This window comes from Triturus cristatus, chromosome 2_1 (assembly GCF_964204655.1).
Source record: "Triturus cristatus chromosome 2_1, aTriCri1.1, whole genome shotgun sequence".
NCBI classification, from domain to species: Eukaryota; Metazoa; Chordata; class Amphibia; order Caudata; family Salamandridae; genus Triturus; species Triturus cristatus.
In genome coordinates this window covers 440,359,778-440,375,850 of record NC_140581.1, presented here as the reverse complement: position 1 = coordinate 440,375,850, position 16,073 = coordinate 440,359,778, and the positions used below count along the sequence as shown (strand labels likewise).

General features: G+C 45.0%; 1 protein-coding gene across 1 annotated transcript in view; it reads left to right on the top strand.

Annotated features, from left to right (window-relative positions):
* THBS4 (thrombospondin 4) overlaps nt 1–15,458 on the top strand; it is a 257,747-nt gene extending 242,289 nt beyond the window's left edge. The window contains exons 21-22 of the mRNA XM_085632230.1: nt 6,661–6,800; nt 15,263–15,458. Of these exons, the coding sequence (XP_085488356.1) occupies nt 6,661–6,800; nt 15,263–15,324 (202 nt within the window). The 3' untranslated portion in view covers nt 15,325–15,458. The remainder of the gene's footprint in view (nt 1–6,660; nt 6,801–15,262) is intronic.
* Nucleotides 15,459–16,073: the final 615 nt, after the last annotated feature.

Here is a 16,073-nt window from a genome sequence, read left to right as displayed (position 1 = left end):
CCTTGTTATACTTAACATGAGTAAATATGAAACAGAAGTTACCAAACATCTTTCTGATGAAACCATTTACATCAAGATGGACATTAATCCCACAGAAAACTACAAAATCACATTGAAAACACTTATCAACCAAGCCTTCGAAAAAGGAGTGATTAATGACAGAACCAAAAGGTTCCTTATTAAAGAACATCCAAGAAGCCCTACCATCTACATGGTTCCATAAATACATAAAGATTTGATAAATCCACCATTTAGACCAATAGTCTCGACCAAAGGAAGCTTGCATGAACCGGTTGGACAATTCATTGACAGACATTTACAACCACTTGTATTTAAAATCCAAACATTCGTGAAGGATACAACGGATTTTTTAAATAAACTACATAATCTCAACATTAACAAAGATGAAACACTACTCATGTGCACCATAGATGTAAAAGCACTATATACCTCAATACCTCACAATCTAGGGATAGAAGCTGTTGAGATGGCACTATTACACTCGAAAATAAACTTAGAAATGCAAGTCTTCCTAATGTAATTACTACATTTCACGTTGTTTCAAAGCTATTTCACTTGGAAAAACTAATGGTTTTTACAAACAGGCACTTCCATGGGAAATTGTGCCGCACCGGCGTACGCGAACCTGTTCATGGACAAATTCGAACAAGACCATATCCTAAACAAGAATCCATGGCAGAAAAATTGCAAACTGTTCCTGAGGTACATTGACGACATTTTCATACTATGGAATGGCTCTGAAACCACATTAATTGAAGCCTTAAACAACCTGAATCTTATTGACAACAGAATACAATTCACACATGATGTACATAAACAACAAATCACATTCTTGAATGTACTAATAAAATTGACCAATAATGTCTTTACAACAGACATTTACAGGAAACCAACGGACCAAAACAAACATTACATTATGCAAGTTTCCATCAGGAATCATTAAAACGGCATTTACCTTATTCACAAATGTTACGGGTTAAACGAATTGTATCTGACCCACAAACATCAACAGTCAGATTAAATTAAATAAAGGAACGCTTTCAACAAAGAGGTTACCCCAAACAAGTGCTTGAAGATGCAGAAAAAAGAAGCTCACAAAAAAACAGACAACAACTACTATCAAAAGCAACAACCACCAAAGAAAATCGCATCACGATGGTGTCTAAATTTTCCATGGCCAGCTCCATTGTAAAACGGATTATCACACGCCATTGGTCAATGTTAACAATTGAACCGGATTTCAAAAATCTCTTTAAAGACACACCAATCTTCGCATATACCACGAGTAAGAACTTGGGTGAAATGTTAAAACACAAGATGATTAAAGACACACAAACATACAAAGGAACCATTGCGTGCATAAATTGGAACAATTGCCACAATATCATTCCTGGAACCAACATAACACACCCAAGAAAGGGTTATAACATTAAACTCAACGTCACAGCCACATGTGACACGACGAACGTGGTATATCTATTGAAATGCCCATGTGGCATAGTCTACGTGGCAAAAACAGAGAGAAAAACAAAAATCAGAATCAACGAACACAAATCAAATATCCGTACAAAGAACATCAAGTCAACAGTGGCTAACCATTTTACATCAAACAATCACCACATCAGTCAACTCAAATTCTTAATCCTTGAAGTGGTAACACCAAAAGAAGGTTGTGATCACAGAAAACATTTACTCCAACGCGAGAACTACTGGATCAAAAAATTGGACAGCATTCACCCATTCGGGATGAATGAACGCATTGAACTGTCATGTTATTTATGATTTAATTTATTATTTTTTCTGGAGTATTTTTAAATGGTCTAAATATGTTCCAATAGCAAAAGCCTATTACAAAATGGCCACCTTGGTTTTACACACCCTGTCCCTTTTTTATTTCTGAATCAATCCACAGTCCTATTTTTATCTTTATCCACACCGCGTCGATACTAACATCACGTGAAACGTTCATATAGCAACCAAAGATTGGTTAAGCGGCACACCAAAGGATTGCAACCGGGAGAGGCACAAGCACGAACTTTATCCACACCGCGCTGATATTAACATCACTTGAAACGCTGGTACAGCAACTAAAATACCGGCCAAGCGGTACATCAAACGATCATAACCAAGAAAGGTACGAGCAATAATATCGTTTTATCTTTGTTCACCTTTGTAATCACTTTAGACTAAATCTTGTCGCAACACGTTTCACCCCGCTTTTCTCTAAGACTTAGTTTTAGTTGAAACAGAATGAATTACCATTCCTCATGATATTATTTAACATTTATCCTAGGACTAATCCCTGATGAAGGGTTTTTGAATAACCCGAAATGCATTGGATAAACAATAGTCCTTATACTATGAATCAATAAACAAAAGATGGACAAATAACAATGTATGATGAATAAAATACAAACAATTGACATTGTAGCTTGTTTATTTCAAGAAAGAAATCGACAAAAACACTGCATAACGGTAGTGCCCAAGGGGGACACAACCCATATGGGAAGTGCTTCACATTCAATTGGTCATATCGACGTCTGAATGAAGACGCCACCCCTGGAGCACACATAAAGACCAACAGATTGAAAGCAACATTTATGAACTAAGGTTGTAGTGCGTATCTCAACCCTATTGTTATACAGACGCCAAACAACACATGACTCATTGAGCAAGGCAAGGTGGGCTGAGACCGTTGCCATCCGTGATGATTGTTGTCCATTTTGGCCCCACCATTTCCTGATGCTCGACATGTACCCATGCTGCTTGTAAGTATCTTAAGAATGCCTGTTGTGGGCATTGCCTCGTTCGTACTGACACGCACATGTCTATGCCACTCCACTGGTGTCTAACTGCGAGGTGTGTTGATTAGATTGTCCACTCGTGTGCCACAATGAGCATCGTCCATACACAGGGAGGAACTGACTGACGCATGTGCAATGGGGGTGTGTCCCTTTTGCAAGCTCCCCCTCTGTGAGCCAGACATTGTTTTGGGATAGGTGCTGGCCGACATGTGCACGTATGTGACTTCAGCAATGTGAGTATGGTTACAAACCTCCTACCATGTGGAGCAATGTCATATCATAACAGAATGTGTCCAACAGATGTGTGTAAGTAGGTATGCGACATGAAGTTCTGCCATCACATGTGATGTAGGACACCACTCCTGGCCTGCTACAGATTTGGTCATTCCTACACACAGCCCTATTCAACACATGGATGCGTGCCTAAGTTGGGGGGTTGTGAGATTGGTGTTGATGTGCAATGGACACACAGCTAGTACTCACCTTCACAGTCATCCAAGTGGCCATGTGTCTCAGGGATACACATGCGCATAGATGGCAGTTACCAGGGTGTACCTTCATGTGCAATCATTGTCCCTACATCCAGCCATACTTCCATACATGAGTGAACATTTTAATGACACATCTGTGTGATTTAGAATGTTTTATTCACATTCAGGTGATTGACGGAGCTGGAGCTGTACATGGCCATCCAAGCCCACATCACATGGAAGTCCAGTGGTGGGCCAACAAGAGTCCTTTGGGGATTGAAAAGTGATTAGGAAGAGGGGGAGTGCAGTCCGCAGCAGGATTGCTGTGTAATTGGCCAGTAGTGAAGATATGGCAGTCCGTGTCGGGGTCTGGGTGAATATCGCAGCGTGTTCCGGTGGTCATTAGGAGGTATTATCCAGGGCATGATGCCTAGGTCAGAACCAGACAGGGACAGGCCATATGTCGGTGATGGATGCTACTGCCTCCTTCCTCACACAGTAATTACCATCCCCTTCTTACTCACCTGATACGGGTTCTGTGTCCGGTGTGTCCGGTGTGTGTGGCGGGGTGATGGCTGCATCACTGTGTGCCACTGACACATCAGACTGCGAAGGTGATGGGGCAGCATCACTCTGTGCCACTGATGCATCAGGGGTCGGAGCTGTGTGTGTCAATGTTCCTGCTGCAGTCATCTGGGGCAGGCTCAGTGGCAGCAATGGCAAGATGATGAACCACAGGGCATTGAAGTTCCCATCTGCTACTCGCTGGTGTCCAGCCATGGTAGCCATACTTCCAGCATGCATCTGCTCCATGGTCTCCATTGACCTCCACATCTGTGCTAACGCTTGCTGTCAACACTGATGCCTGTCTGACCAGACAGTTCTTGTATTCGATTAATAGCCCCAGCGATGGTCAGCCAAGGTCTATGGTGGAGCATGGTGCGTACAGGGGGTGTCCGATAGGGACTGTGCATGCTCCCTGTTGGGACTCAGACTACCACGTATGGCATCGAGTTTGGCTTCCACGAGCTCAAAACCCACCCGCAGCTGTTCAGCCAACTCCACCTGGCAACCCCACACATGTGGTTGGAACTCCATGTATTGGTCGAGGGGTCCGGGGAGACAGCCGTGGTGGTGTGTGTTTCCTGCTGTGTGGTCTGTGGAGGTGGTGGGCTCACCTCGGGGCAGCTGGCCTGCCCTGCTCCTGGGGATGGGGTGCGGAGGCTGTCCATTACCCGTTGGAGGGTGTCTTGATATATGTTCATCAATGATGGGAAGTGTGGTCTGCCCTGCAGGAGGTGTTATTTGTCCCTCTGCAATGTAAAGGGGAGATGCAGGTTAACAGAGTTACACATGTATGTTGAAGATTTGCAGGTGTTTACATTCAGACTGCATGGCAATGTACATTGTGACTGTTTTGGTGGAGCTGGCTATTTGATGGCAGTCAGTGTGTTTTTCGACTCCAGGACGGATGTGTGGTAGTACCCATGCATTATCATCACACAGTGTCAGGCAATGCCAGATGTGAGTGGACAGTTACTACGCACGTGCCAAACCAGTTGTGAGCCCTGTCTTGTGGTGTTGGTGTTGCACCTTGTACCACATTGCCGTCTTTGCTGATGTTCTGTGATTGCTATGTGTGTGTACTGCATTGTGCGGTAGTTGCCCCTACAGCTCTGATTTCGTGTAGCCTTCTCCCTTTGAGGCGGGGTGCCTTTGAATTGTGTGCTTTTAGGGGGCTGAGTTGTTTTTGACTTGGGTCATATGTGCTCTCGGACAGATTTTGTGGCCTGGTGCATTGTTTGTCTGCTGCATGTATTGTACGGCATGGGTTGTGGGTGCACATGGACATTTCAGGGTGTGACCTCCTCCTTTACAGGTGTGATCCGCACTGGGCTACCTCCATGTCGATTCGTGGGCCATGTCATGTTTTTGGCTGCTGCCATGCTATCGGGCATGGAGTGTTACTTGCATAGTCTGTGTGGGTCACAGATCCTCTGCTTTGCTGGATTCAGCACATGTGCATGGGTCGGTTGTGATGTTGGTGATATGGAGGGGGGCTCATTTGTGCACATTGTGGACGGGGGCCGACTTGGTGTTTTTATGTGTCCTGCAGTGTGCCAAGGCTATCAGGGACATGTTCCACGATCATTGTGGGTGTGCAGTGTGCTACACATAATTGTGCATGTGTGCCATTGTGCCCATCTCCCCCCCGTCTCCCCGTCCCTGGTCGTTATTCACCCTGTTGCTGTTGGGTCAGGTTGTATCTGGCTGTGTCCATGCCCTCAAAAATCCTGCCACCGTCTCCACACAGCTGACTGTGGCCACCATTTCCTCCAGCTCATCCAGCTCCTCCTGTGTCGCAGGGCTCCCACCTCCAGTCGCCCTTGCTGGCGCCCTGTTGGCGGAGAGCTACTCCTTGGTTTGGCTATGCACTTCATGCCAGCGCCTCTTGACCTCCTCCAGTGACCTCTACGACACTTGTTGGTGACGATGGCCTGCCATATTTCGGTTTGGGTTGCCAGTGCCGCAGTGGAGGTACCGAACAGTTGTTGATGGTGTTCTATCACCTCAGTGACGATGATCCGGTGTTCCTGCGTACTGAACCCCGTCTTCCTCTTCCTCTTCTCCTTGCCCCTCCCTGGACACGGGGTTCCTGGCTGGACCTCCATGGGGCTTGTGGAGTTTGGCTTGTCCTCTGCACTCGGTCCGGGTGCATCCATGTTGCTACGCAGTTTGAATTGATTTTGGGGTTTTTTCCTTTCTTTTATAGTGCATTTTCCCACCAGACACGTGGGATTTGCAGACCTGTGGCTGGTTTTCGCTGATTTTTGTACCGCGATTGGCCTCATCGCCTGATTTTTTGCGTTAGCGTTTCGCATTTTTGCGGCATGGCGTTGATTTTCACGCTGACATTTGACACGTTATCTGGTGACCATCGCATGCTACCGCCGCGTTGTGAATACTTGGTTGGCACGGTGTACTTTTCCCACGATGGGCTGCGATGTTGAGAGCTGCGTTAGGCTACTCTTGCGGTAGTTATCTCACGTTCTTGTGAATATACCCCTAAGTGTCTTGCACTAGATATTTCACAACCAATGATGTGAAAATAATTCCGTGATTAAACACAGTTACATCTAAATAGTAGGCTTTGTTGAAAGTATTCTCGAAGAAGTGTTTACTACAATTTATTTACAATAAGAAGTTTGAAAACCGTACAAGTCACAAATGTGTGAAAATAAGTTGCCCTTTTTCCTTGGCAAGATCATATTATTGATGAGCAGCACTACAAGTAGGAACAGGTGTGAACACTCTTGGATGTATAGACTAACTAAAGAATACTCTACTACTTTTGTTTTTTAAAGGGCAAGATTCTATGAAGGCCCCGATCTGGTTGCAGACTCAGGGGTTACTGTGGACACAACTATGCGTGGAGGGAGACTTGGAGTTTTCTGCTTTTCCCAAGAGAACATCATTTGGTCGAACTTAAAATATCGCTGCAACGGTAAGGTTTCTGTTGTGTATCTTGAAATCAACAGTGTTTTCTTATTCCTGTGTCCTGTCCTTACCTTTCATGCTTTAATTGTTCATTACATGCTCATACTGCATGGTGGAGATCCCCACAACACCACTCTGGATATAATTATGTATGAAATGTGGGTATGGACCCAAGCAGTGGGGGTTGGTAACATATAATCAACCATTACATGTACAAAGAGTGTCACACATTACTAATGAGAATAGGATCACACATTACACACATGAATAGAATCACACATCGTTCACATGAATACACACACACAGGAATAGGATCACACATCACTAACAAGTAGAGGATCACATTTCGCAGGTGAGTACAGAATGATATGTGACAAACAGGGATAGGGCCATACTACACTAACGCACACTACCAGAAAAGAATAATACTTGACCCACAGGGGCAAAACAACACAAGTGTTCTTTGTATAACATGTTTAATTTGGACAATGTTGGTTGAATAGGAAAAGCACAGATCAAGCATTGAATGTTCCAGGAACTTCTATGGATGAAGCCTTTAAAGTGAACATGCAGCAGTTCTTTCTTCTATTTATTACCTAATTGTTGCTTTAAGTACCCTTGCCCGTCCTGTGAACCTTGCTCTTCACTGGCAAGCTATCCCTGTATCCATCTCATGTACACAGACTGGTGTCAACACTGGTGCCAGGTAAAACGGATGGGAAAATCATCCAGGGAACTCCCTACATTATTCTTGCTGTTCAAGGGTCAATTCAGGGAAAGTTGTATCCCTTTGACAGGACCATCCTTCTCATCACTGTGCAGCTGGTCAGGGCCTGGTTCACTGTTCTATGCAAACCCGTCTGTCATTGCTAGAATGTTTACTGTATAGTTTCTCCAGAGGTATGACTTCAGCTGGTTCATGTGGAACATGCTGTCCATCAAGTACATCACCTAAACAAAATTCTGCACTACTTTGCATGACCTATACCACTAGGACAAATAGGCTTCAGCATCACCGCCTATCCACCCTCCTGGCACCCAGTCTCGCTTTCTGGTCATACCATTCCTTCATCAGCTCTTGGCTTGCCTGAATTACTTTGCCTGGTTGATATATTGTGCCATCAATCTCCTAGGGCCAGTCACATAGTCCACCATAGCCTCTGGGGTGACTCTGAAGTTCTTTCATAGCCTTCTCTGACTAATCGAAGTGGGTGCCCAAAGAGAACACAGATATTTTTGTGGAATTTCTCTGTAGGTGAACAAGAGACATGGCAGGAGAAGATCCTACTTCCTACTTTTTCCAGCAAAATTTCCACCCTGCTCTTGTGGGTCTTTTTTAACGTTTGCATTAACCCATTGGTCAGCAGGTGGTATGTTGTGGAGAAGTGGTATTTCACACTAGCTTGTGCTCACATCCAGGGCCTAATATGTAATGGAACAAGTGCCAGTGCCCGAAATTTTGTTCAGAAGCCCACAGTTGGCACTATTGCATGTAAGGGTGCAGAATACTATGGGTGCGCTAGTCTTGATTCTACATCAAGTAAATTCAATCCACCACCAGCCACTCTCTGCCTTCTTGTCTCACTCTTGCTGGCTTTTGCTTTCTCCCTTTGTGTTTTTTTCTGTTTTGCTCTGGGTCAAAGTCTAATGAGGAACACTAAGTGCAGGTCCCTAAAAATGAGTGCCGAAGGGCCCAACCTGCTCAAATTAAGCACTGCCCACATCTTTCTCATACAAGAGGACATAAAACGTATTCCCTGGTCGGAATCCACAGTCATAGGAAATTCTCTAGGAGTTCCCTGGCTACCACCCTAGCAGTCATGCTCCTGCGAGTCGCCACGTATGGATTCCTGGTGGCATAATCCATTGCAACCAAGATCTACTTTTTGTCTGATATTGAGGATGGGGTCAATAGGACCAAAGGTCCAACAATATCAATGCTGCTTTAATGGAACTACTACTACTGCAAGTAGCACCAATGGCTCCTTGGTCCTAGCCTCTGCTTACACTCAGTTGGCAAGTAGGACAAGTTCCACAGAATATATTTGTGTCTCTGTGCACTCTCTGGCCAATAGAACAAAGAGTCCAACCTATCCTCGGTCTTCTTTATGCCCAAGTGACCTGCTAAAGACACTTCGTTGAACTTTGACAAAAAGAAGATACTATGCTCCAGGGTAATCACTAGCCTGTTGCTAGCTCTCAACTCAGGATTCTTGTGTTCACTATATAGCAGCCCATCCCCCCACCAACATAATGCCTTCTAGACACTCCTTCCATAGTCCCACAAGTATAGAGCACTCAGCTAGAACCTAGTGGAACTTCTCCCAGGAATTTCCTTAAAGAACTTGTAAACCTCACAGCTCTGGTATTGACCTGTACTCCAATATCTGGTCTGCTTAAAGTGTGTCAGTCTCCTCTCACTGTACAGCACCAGCAATGGATGCTACTGCCTGTACTTTCTCAGAGTCTGCCAGTGGTCATCTCTCTAGCTTTGTTTTGTCCTTGCAAACCTGGGAATGGACCCAGTCTCTTCCTGAGACTGACATGCAGTCTGTGCTTTGGTCAACACTGCTGATGTGCTCCGAGCTACATAGGCTCTGGTGCTGGCACTAAAACCAAGAACAATCAGATCACTGCTCAAGAGACATCCCACAGCTTGCTTCTGTCTCGCCCCTAACTCAAATATGGTCGCCTTGCCATAATTTCAACGTAAACTGGCAAAAATCAGGTAGTCCATGTCTTCCCCACTGGTTACCAAACCTGTGCCATTGGCACAAGGGGATTTTTCTCTGGTTTGGTATACTTCTCCTCAACTATAGTCCTATAGGCACCTGTGTCCCTCAGGGCAGGAACATTCCTCCCAGTGATTCCTGCTTCCAATAAAAGCCCCATGGTATTTGGATGGATATGCTCGAGGACAATTGGGTCTCCAACCCAAATGCCCTTTGCCACTATGTTGAGTGCAACGGAGCCCTCTGAGGTCTCCTCGCCCATAGTCAATCTCCTTGCTATAATTAGTGTAGCTGGTACAGGTTCTTTCACCTATCAGTCCATCTTGTGGTGCAATCAGGTTGAGCTTGGACAGTCCTCCCTGTCCTACTTTATCTTTGTGTTCCTCATTCAGAACCAAATTCCCTTTCTGCCCGTGGTGAATTGTCTTTGCTCTTACACTCTGGTTTGGAACCAGTCTGTTGAGAATGCCTCACCCTCTTTGGCTCAGATCTATGTTACTCCAGACTCTTGTTAACCCTGCTAGGTAACTACTTGTCAGACAACACTGCACGTCTATCTAGACCCTTCTATGTCAAGTCAGACTGGCATTGCTTAAGTGGGGTGCAGCACTCCTCATGGAGCCACGTTGGTATCATCAATTGCTTAAGGGCATGAAAATCCTCAGCCTCCTTCCTTTTCATCCACTAATTCCAATCACGTAACACACCCCGAATCTAGTTTTCAAATGGAACAATATCCATTCTCTTGATTTATTTCAATCTTTGAACCCAAACTGTCTTACCTGAGCTTCCTTTATTTGCTCATAGTTCCTCTCATCTACTGCAGGTATTCTTCCAGTGACTGTCTTTCTTCTTGGAGAAGCAACTTGTTACAGTGGCTGTTTTGGACACAGCATTCAAAGGCTGTGTAATATTTGTAATTTCAAAATTCATAAGGCATTCCAAAATATCCTAGCCTTCTATATGTATGTGCACAAGATCTTTAGAACCGTATAGGAGGCACACCTGCAGTGTTGGAAGGAGAATCATCATTCTCAGAGGTAGCTGTCTCTACTGCCATCCTGAGCTTCTCTTTCTCTAAGGCACTAAGGCTACTCTCTCTCCAATGATCTTTCCTTTTCATCTCCCTGCCTTTGTATTTTTTTTCTCTTGCCATATAATTCTTCACTTTCCTTCCCTCTGTCTCTCTTTTCTTTATTCTTGGGCCCATTCCTCCTGTCTCTTGCCTCCTTTCCTCTTGTTCTTGGTGCTTTCTGGCTCATGTGCATCTCCCTTCGCCCTCCTGTGTTTCTCTCCCTTGTGTGCTGCTGCCTCCCACCCGCTCCCCCGTTGCCCCCCACACCCACCGTCTTTTATTTATTTATTTATTGTTTATTTATTTTGTTGGCTTGGTGTGGAGAGGACCTACTTTTTCATTTTTTTTTTGGTTTACCAATCCATCTCCGATCAGTAACATTTTAAAAATGGCATCCATTCCAGTTTGTTGGCGCGCATTAGAATGATGCAGTTGCACTTACATGCCTGCTTTTGTGCTTTTGTGCTTTTGGCCGTGCTGCACTGCATCTTTCTGATGCTGTACATTGGTGGTTCTTAAACCTTTGATGTCTGCAGACCCCACGGACTCAAAACTGGACGCCAGGGACCCGCCCTCAAACCATTGCTACGATTTGTACAATATAAGACACAAATATACAAATAAGTTTCCACTCTATGAACTCAGCACATCTACTTTCCTCTGAAACTGACCGAGGGAGACTACCACGGATAACACAAGTAGAAGTCCCATGTTGTATGGGCAAAGTTGGAGACCATTCAGGGTTTTTGTGTCAAAACGTGACAGTGATTGCATAGAAACTAGGAGGCTATGTGCTCATTATGCCAGAGTTCGTGCTCCCTACTGGAGAGCAGGCGCGGTGTGTCCATTGGGGCGTGGGGGCGTAGCCCCCCCGCCCGCGCCGCGCCCGCAGCTGCAGCTCCCTCCTCTGTGAATGTCCGCAACCACAGCTCCCGAGTCCTCCCTCTGTGAATGTCAGTCAGAATGACGTCGGACCGTGGGCGGTCCGGTGTCATGTTGACTGACATCATTGTCAGACGCCTTTGGGAAAGGCAGCACAAGTGCGCATGAGTGGGCATGGAGCTTAATTTTTTACTCCATGCCCAGTCATGCGTACTTGTGTTTTTGCTGCCTTGCGCATGCCCATTAGGAGCCCCTCGGTCTCCTAATGGGCAGGCGGCGGGCGAGGAGTAGGCTGTGCCGTCAGCCAATTGAGGGCCGGGTTGCCAGTCACTTGCGTCACGTGGACGTGGTGTTCTGGACCGTTTGAAGGGGCAGTCGCAGAGAGGCACCAACGCGGGCCAGGACATGAAGAAAAGCGAGAAATGTAAGAATTGGCTGCACCGTTTACATGCACCTCATGGACATTGTTGAGGAATGGATCTGTATCCTTGATGCAACCTGGACTCGATGTTGATGGCAGACTGCGTGGTGTCTGGTTGGCATGGAGATAAGTAATGCGCTTGACTTCATACAGTAAGTGACTAGAGAACGGATACAACCCCGCTCTCCATAACTAGAACAGCGCGAAAAAGAGTAAACACATCGGCCGGGCATGAAATGACTTGGTATGCATGGCATCGAGTCACCTCTGCTGGACCCTGAGCCGCCTCACCCTCTGATAAGTGCCGGGGGCATTTTTCTAGTTTATTGATCTACTATTTATAGAAGAAATACTGCATTTTCTGTTTAATTAGATAAGATGATGCCGTTGGCAATTGGTTTACTGGGCTACAAATAACACTGAATACATAATATGAATACTATTTGATTAGATTGAGGTATGTGGTGAGCAGTTGGCTTCATGAACTACAAATAACAGAAGAAATAGTGTGTTTACAATTTGATTAGATTGAGCTCATGTATAGGGCTGTTAGTTTCATGAACTAAACGTGACAGAAAATACTCTGCGATTTGCTATTTACTTGGTCTACGTTTAATCATCTAGATTTTGAAAAAGCATGGTTTTCTTGTACATTAGCCAGGATTTTGTATAAAATGTAAGCATTGAATGAACAACGGGTCTAGCGTCACTCATAGCATCCCACCACTATTAGCATAGGAGGCGGCGTGATGCTTTACTCCCCGAAGACCAGGCCCCTGTTTGCAGGAATACATGCGGACTGTGATTGTACGATTAGTGGATGGACGCACTGAGGTCCTTTATCGACCTAAATACAAACATCCGTCCATCAATACATAGATGAAAAGAAGCCAAATCAATCCAGGAAACGATCTTTTATTAGCACATATATATATAGCAAGGCAAGCAATCAGGGTGTCTTTAGAAACATGGCATGTGCCTCGACAGCCGGCGTTGGACACTGGAGCCCGAAGTGTGGTGGAACGGACCGCCCGGCCCACAGATGTATGTACTGCATCTTGCTTCTGTTGAGTGGCATCACTTCATGTCGGAACCCCCTGGAAACACTAGACTGACATAGGGGTGACAGACAGGACCCCCACAGCAGCACGGGACAGTGCAGGGCCAGAGTGTAGTGTGAGTCGGCTGCGCCAGCCCAGACTTCACAGCAATACAGTAACATATTTTTACATATTTTGACTACTAGGACATTGTCATAAGGAAATTATGAATGTGGGTTACTAGTGGGAGTGAAACGTATGGTGACACGTTTGCGGAAATATGTGAAAATTCTGGAAGCTTGCAGAGGTTACATAAGTGTCTTAGATTCAAAAGGGATGAAAAGGAGGAGAAAGGGAGCGGGTGCCGGAGGACTCTACATCAGGCAGCAGTGCACCTCCTGCTTTATTAACCTTCCTGCTTCCTCACGTTTGCAGGAAAATGCGCCATTTGTCCACTCATTTAAAAAAAATTCTCATGGGTTGTTTGAGGTCGCTCGCTCGTTGTAGTGTAGTACGACAATCATTTTACGCCCTACCACTTTCAAATGTCACCAGCCGCCACTGCTGGAGAGTGGTACTTTGTCAGTGGAGGTATTTCCGCCCATGTATAACGTGGATGGGAGCATGTGCAATCCGGAAGGGCCTTTTGGGCAGACAACCAGCACATACTAGCAGGTGGGCGCTGAGCGCCTAGAGCCCTGGCTCTCTAAGTGTACAGATGTTTATTATTTTCTATAAAATCAAAAGTAATTCAAAATTATTTTCAGTCAAAACTGATTTCTAGTTCGGGTCAGAGCGTATTTGAATGTGAACAGCTACAGTGCGCATTCACACCTGCTCTGTCCTGAACCAGAAATCAGCTTCTAACTAAAAACATTTTTTTAAATGCTTTATGTTTTTTTTAACATATCTTCATTGATTTTATTAACACATGTATCCAACACAATAGGAAGGCAGTACAGCGATGATCAAGTAAGTATGAATGTAACTTGATATAACTGTGATCCTCTTCTAAGGAATCATCTTCATACAATTAATTAGCTGAAAGCGCTTGAGATCATTCACAGAAATACTGGTTAGCGGTCATAAGGGTCCGCAGGTTCCGGAATTGGTGCTACAGACCCCAGGGGTCTTCAGACCACAGGTTTGGAGCGGCTGCGGTACAACATTGCCAACAGGCTTTGGCAAAGCCAGGACGTCACAAAGACGAGACCTACTGGCTTTGCCATTGCTTGTTCTTTACAGGGACACCAGCTACACTTCTCACCATAACATTACGCCAAGGCTGACAATCCTGTCCACTCACGACTATATCAGAACCAAGCACCTCATTCCCCCAGTGTGTCACCAAAATAACAGCTAGACCACGAGGCAGCGAGGTAGATGCCCTCTGCACAGGCATATGTCACTCTTCGTCGGCCTGTCGTGCGTGGCAGGTAGTGAGTGGTTCTCCTCTGTGCTTCGGGCTCGTACGAGCTTGAACTGAGCAGCTCAGCTCATAACAAGTGGTTACATGTGTGCGGCCTCTGGTTGAATGGCCTGATGTAATGTCTCGCTCTCTGTACCCCTGAGAACACCCCGCCAACCCACCAGTGGCGGCTGGCATCTACGGGGAGATGCACGCAAATATTAATAATAAAAACACAATTTACCTGAACCGACGTGGATGTCCAGCGCTCCAGACCCCTTCAGAGGAGCTGGATGCTGCTGCGAGAGCGGCGCCCTGATTGGAGGGGGTGGCTTCACTCGGCGCCCCCCAGAGCGTCTTAAGACAGCTGGGTTAGAGGTTTAAAATTGTGCATGTGTGGCTGGCCGTCTCAAGACAGATGGCCAAAGAGACATGCGCACTTTGAAAAGTGCACAAACAGCCCACCCTCCTCCCTGCTGCTGTCATTCGGCAGCGGCCATGCCCCCATCCTGACACTCGGAGGATGAAAAATAAAATGGTCATGTATTAGCATCTTATTTTCCATCGTTGGGGGTAATTTAAGTGGCCCCGCTCCTCCGCTCCATCAGATGAGCTGCCCCTGCTGCCCACAAGAGTGAACGAAGAGCCAGGAGCCAGGCCCCAGGCAGGTGAACACAAACACATCTGTGCATGTCACCCGTTGCATACAGTGCAGTTAGTGCAGGGCAGGCTAGACCCCCATACTGTATTGCTGTATTGTACAAAATCTAGAATAATGTATTTTGAAAAATATATAAAGACAGAAAGACAGCCTTTTTGTTTATTGTCTATCGAGGTGTAGAATTTCTATAAAAGGTGTGATGACTGCCTTTAATTCAATGGTGTGACATGATGTACTTTCCTTCTTTCAGATACCATCCCAGAAGATTTTCAAACGTTTCAAGCCCAGCAATCTGGAAGTGAAAACAAATAAATACGTTTCTCCTTTCTACTATGATTAAATATATTTCATTTTTTTACTTGCTCATAAAACAAAATATTGCATTATATTCTGGTTGATGTCACCTCATCAGAATATGAATGTACAAATAAAACTGAGAAAAACAAGTTCACTGCCTCCTTATTGTGTGCTTTATATGTGTGACTATTTGGACAGAAACATCTGTACAGGGGTTATGAAATGGGCATTACTCTATTGAAGAATAAAAGTCCCTCCAGCCCCTAGATGCCTCAAGACATTTGTAAAGCAGGCTACTTTCACTCTCATGGCCTATTAGCATAGCAATTGCACTCTGCAAAAAAAGGCCCATCTGCCACACAAAGTCACACTGCCCGGTAAATCTTCTAAGTGCACGTCAACAAGCATTGGAAAAGCCAATAGATCTAACCATGACATACTGGTGCAATGGTTGTTTTATTTTTATTGCAAGCATGTGCTCCATAAATTAAAATAAAAAAGAAAATATTCCACCGCTTTATCGTGGTGGCCATATGCTTGGAATTAATTAATAATTGAATACAGTGAGAGAGATGTATTTAGAACAGAGATAGAAATCAATGTTTAGTTTTAATACACATCACAGGAAAATCTTACTCTTCTTAGCTCACAGGAAAGAAGGCAATATAGCAAGCAGGCATATTTTAAACACAAGGCAGATTAAAAAGATAAAAAGGATAAAGAATGTCATGGGAAAAAACACTGGCAAAGTAAAGTATTGGCCC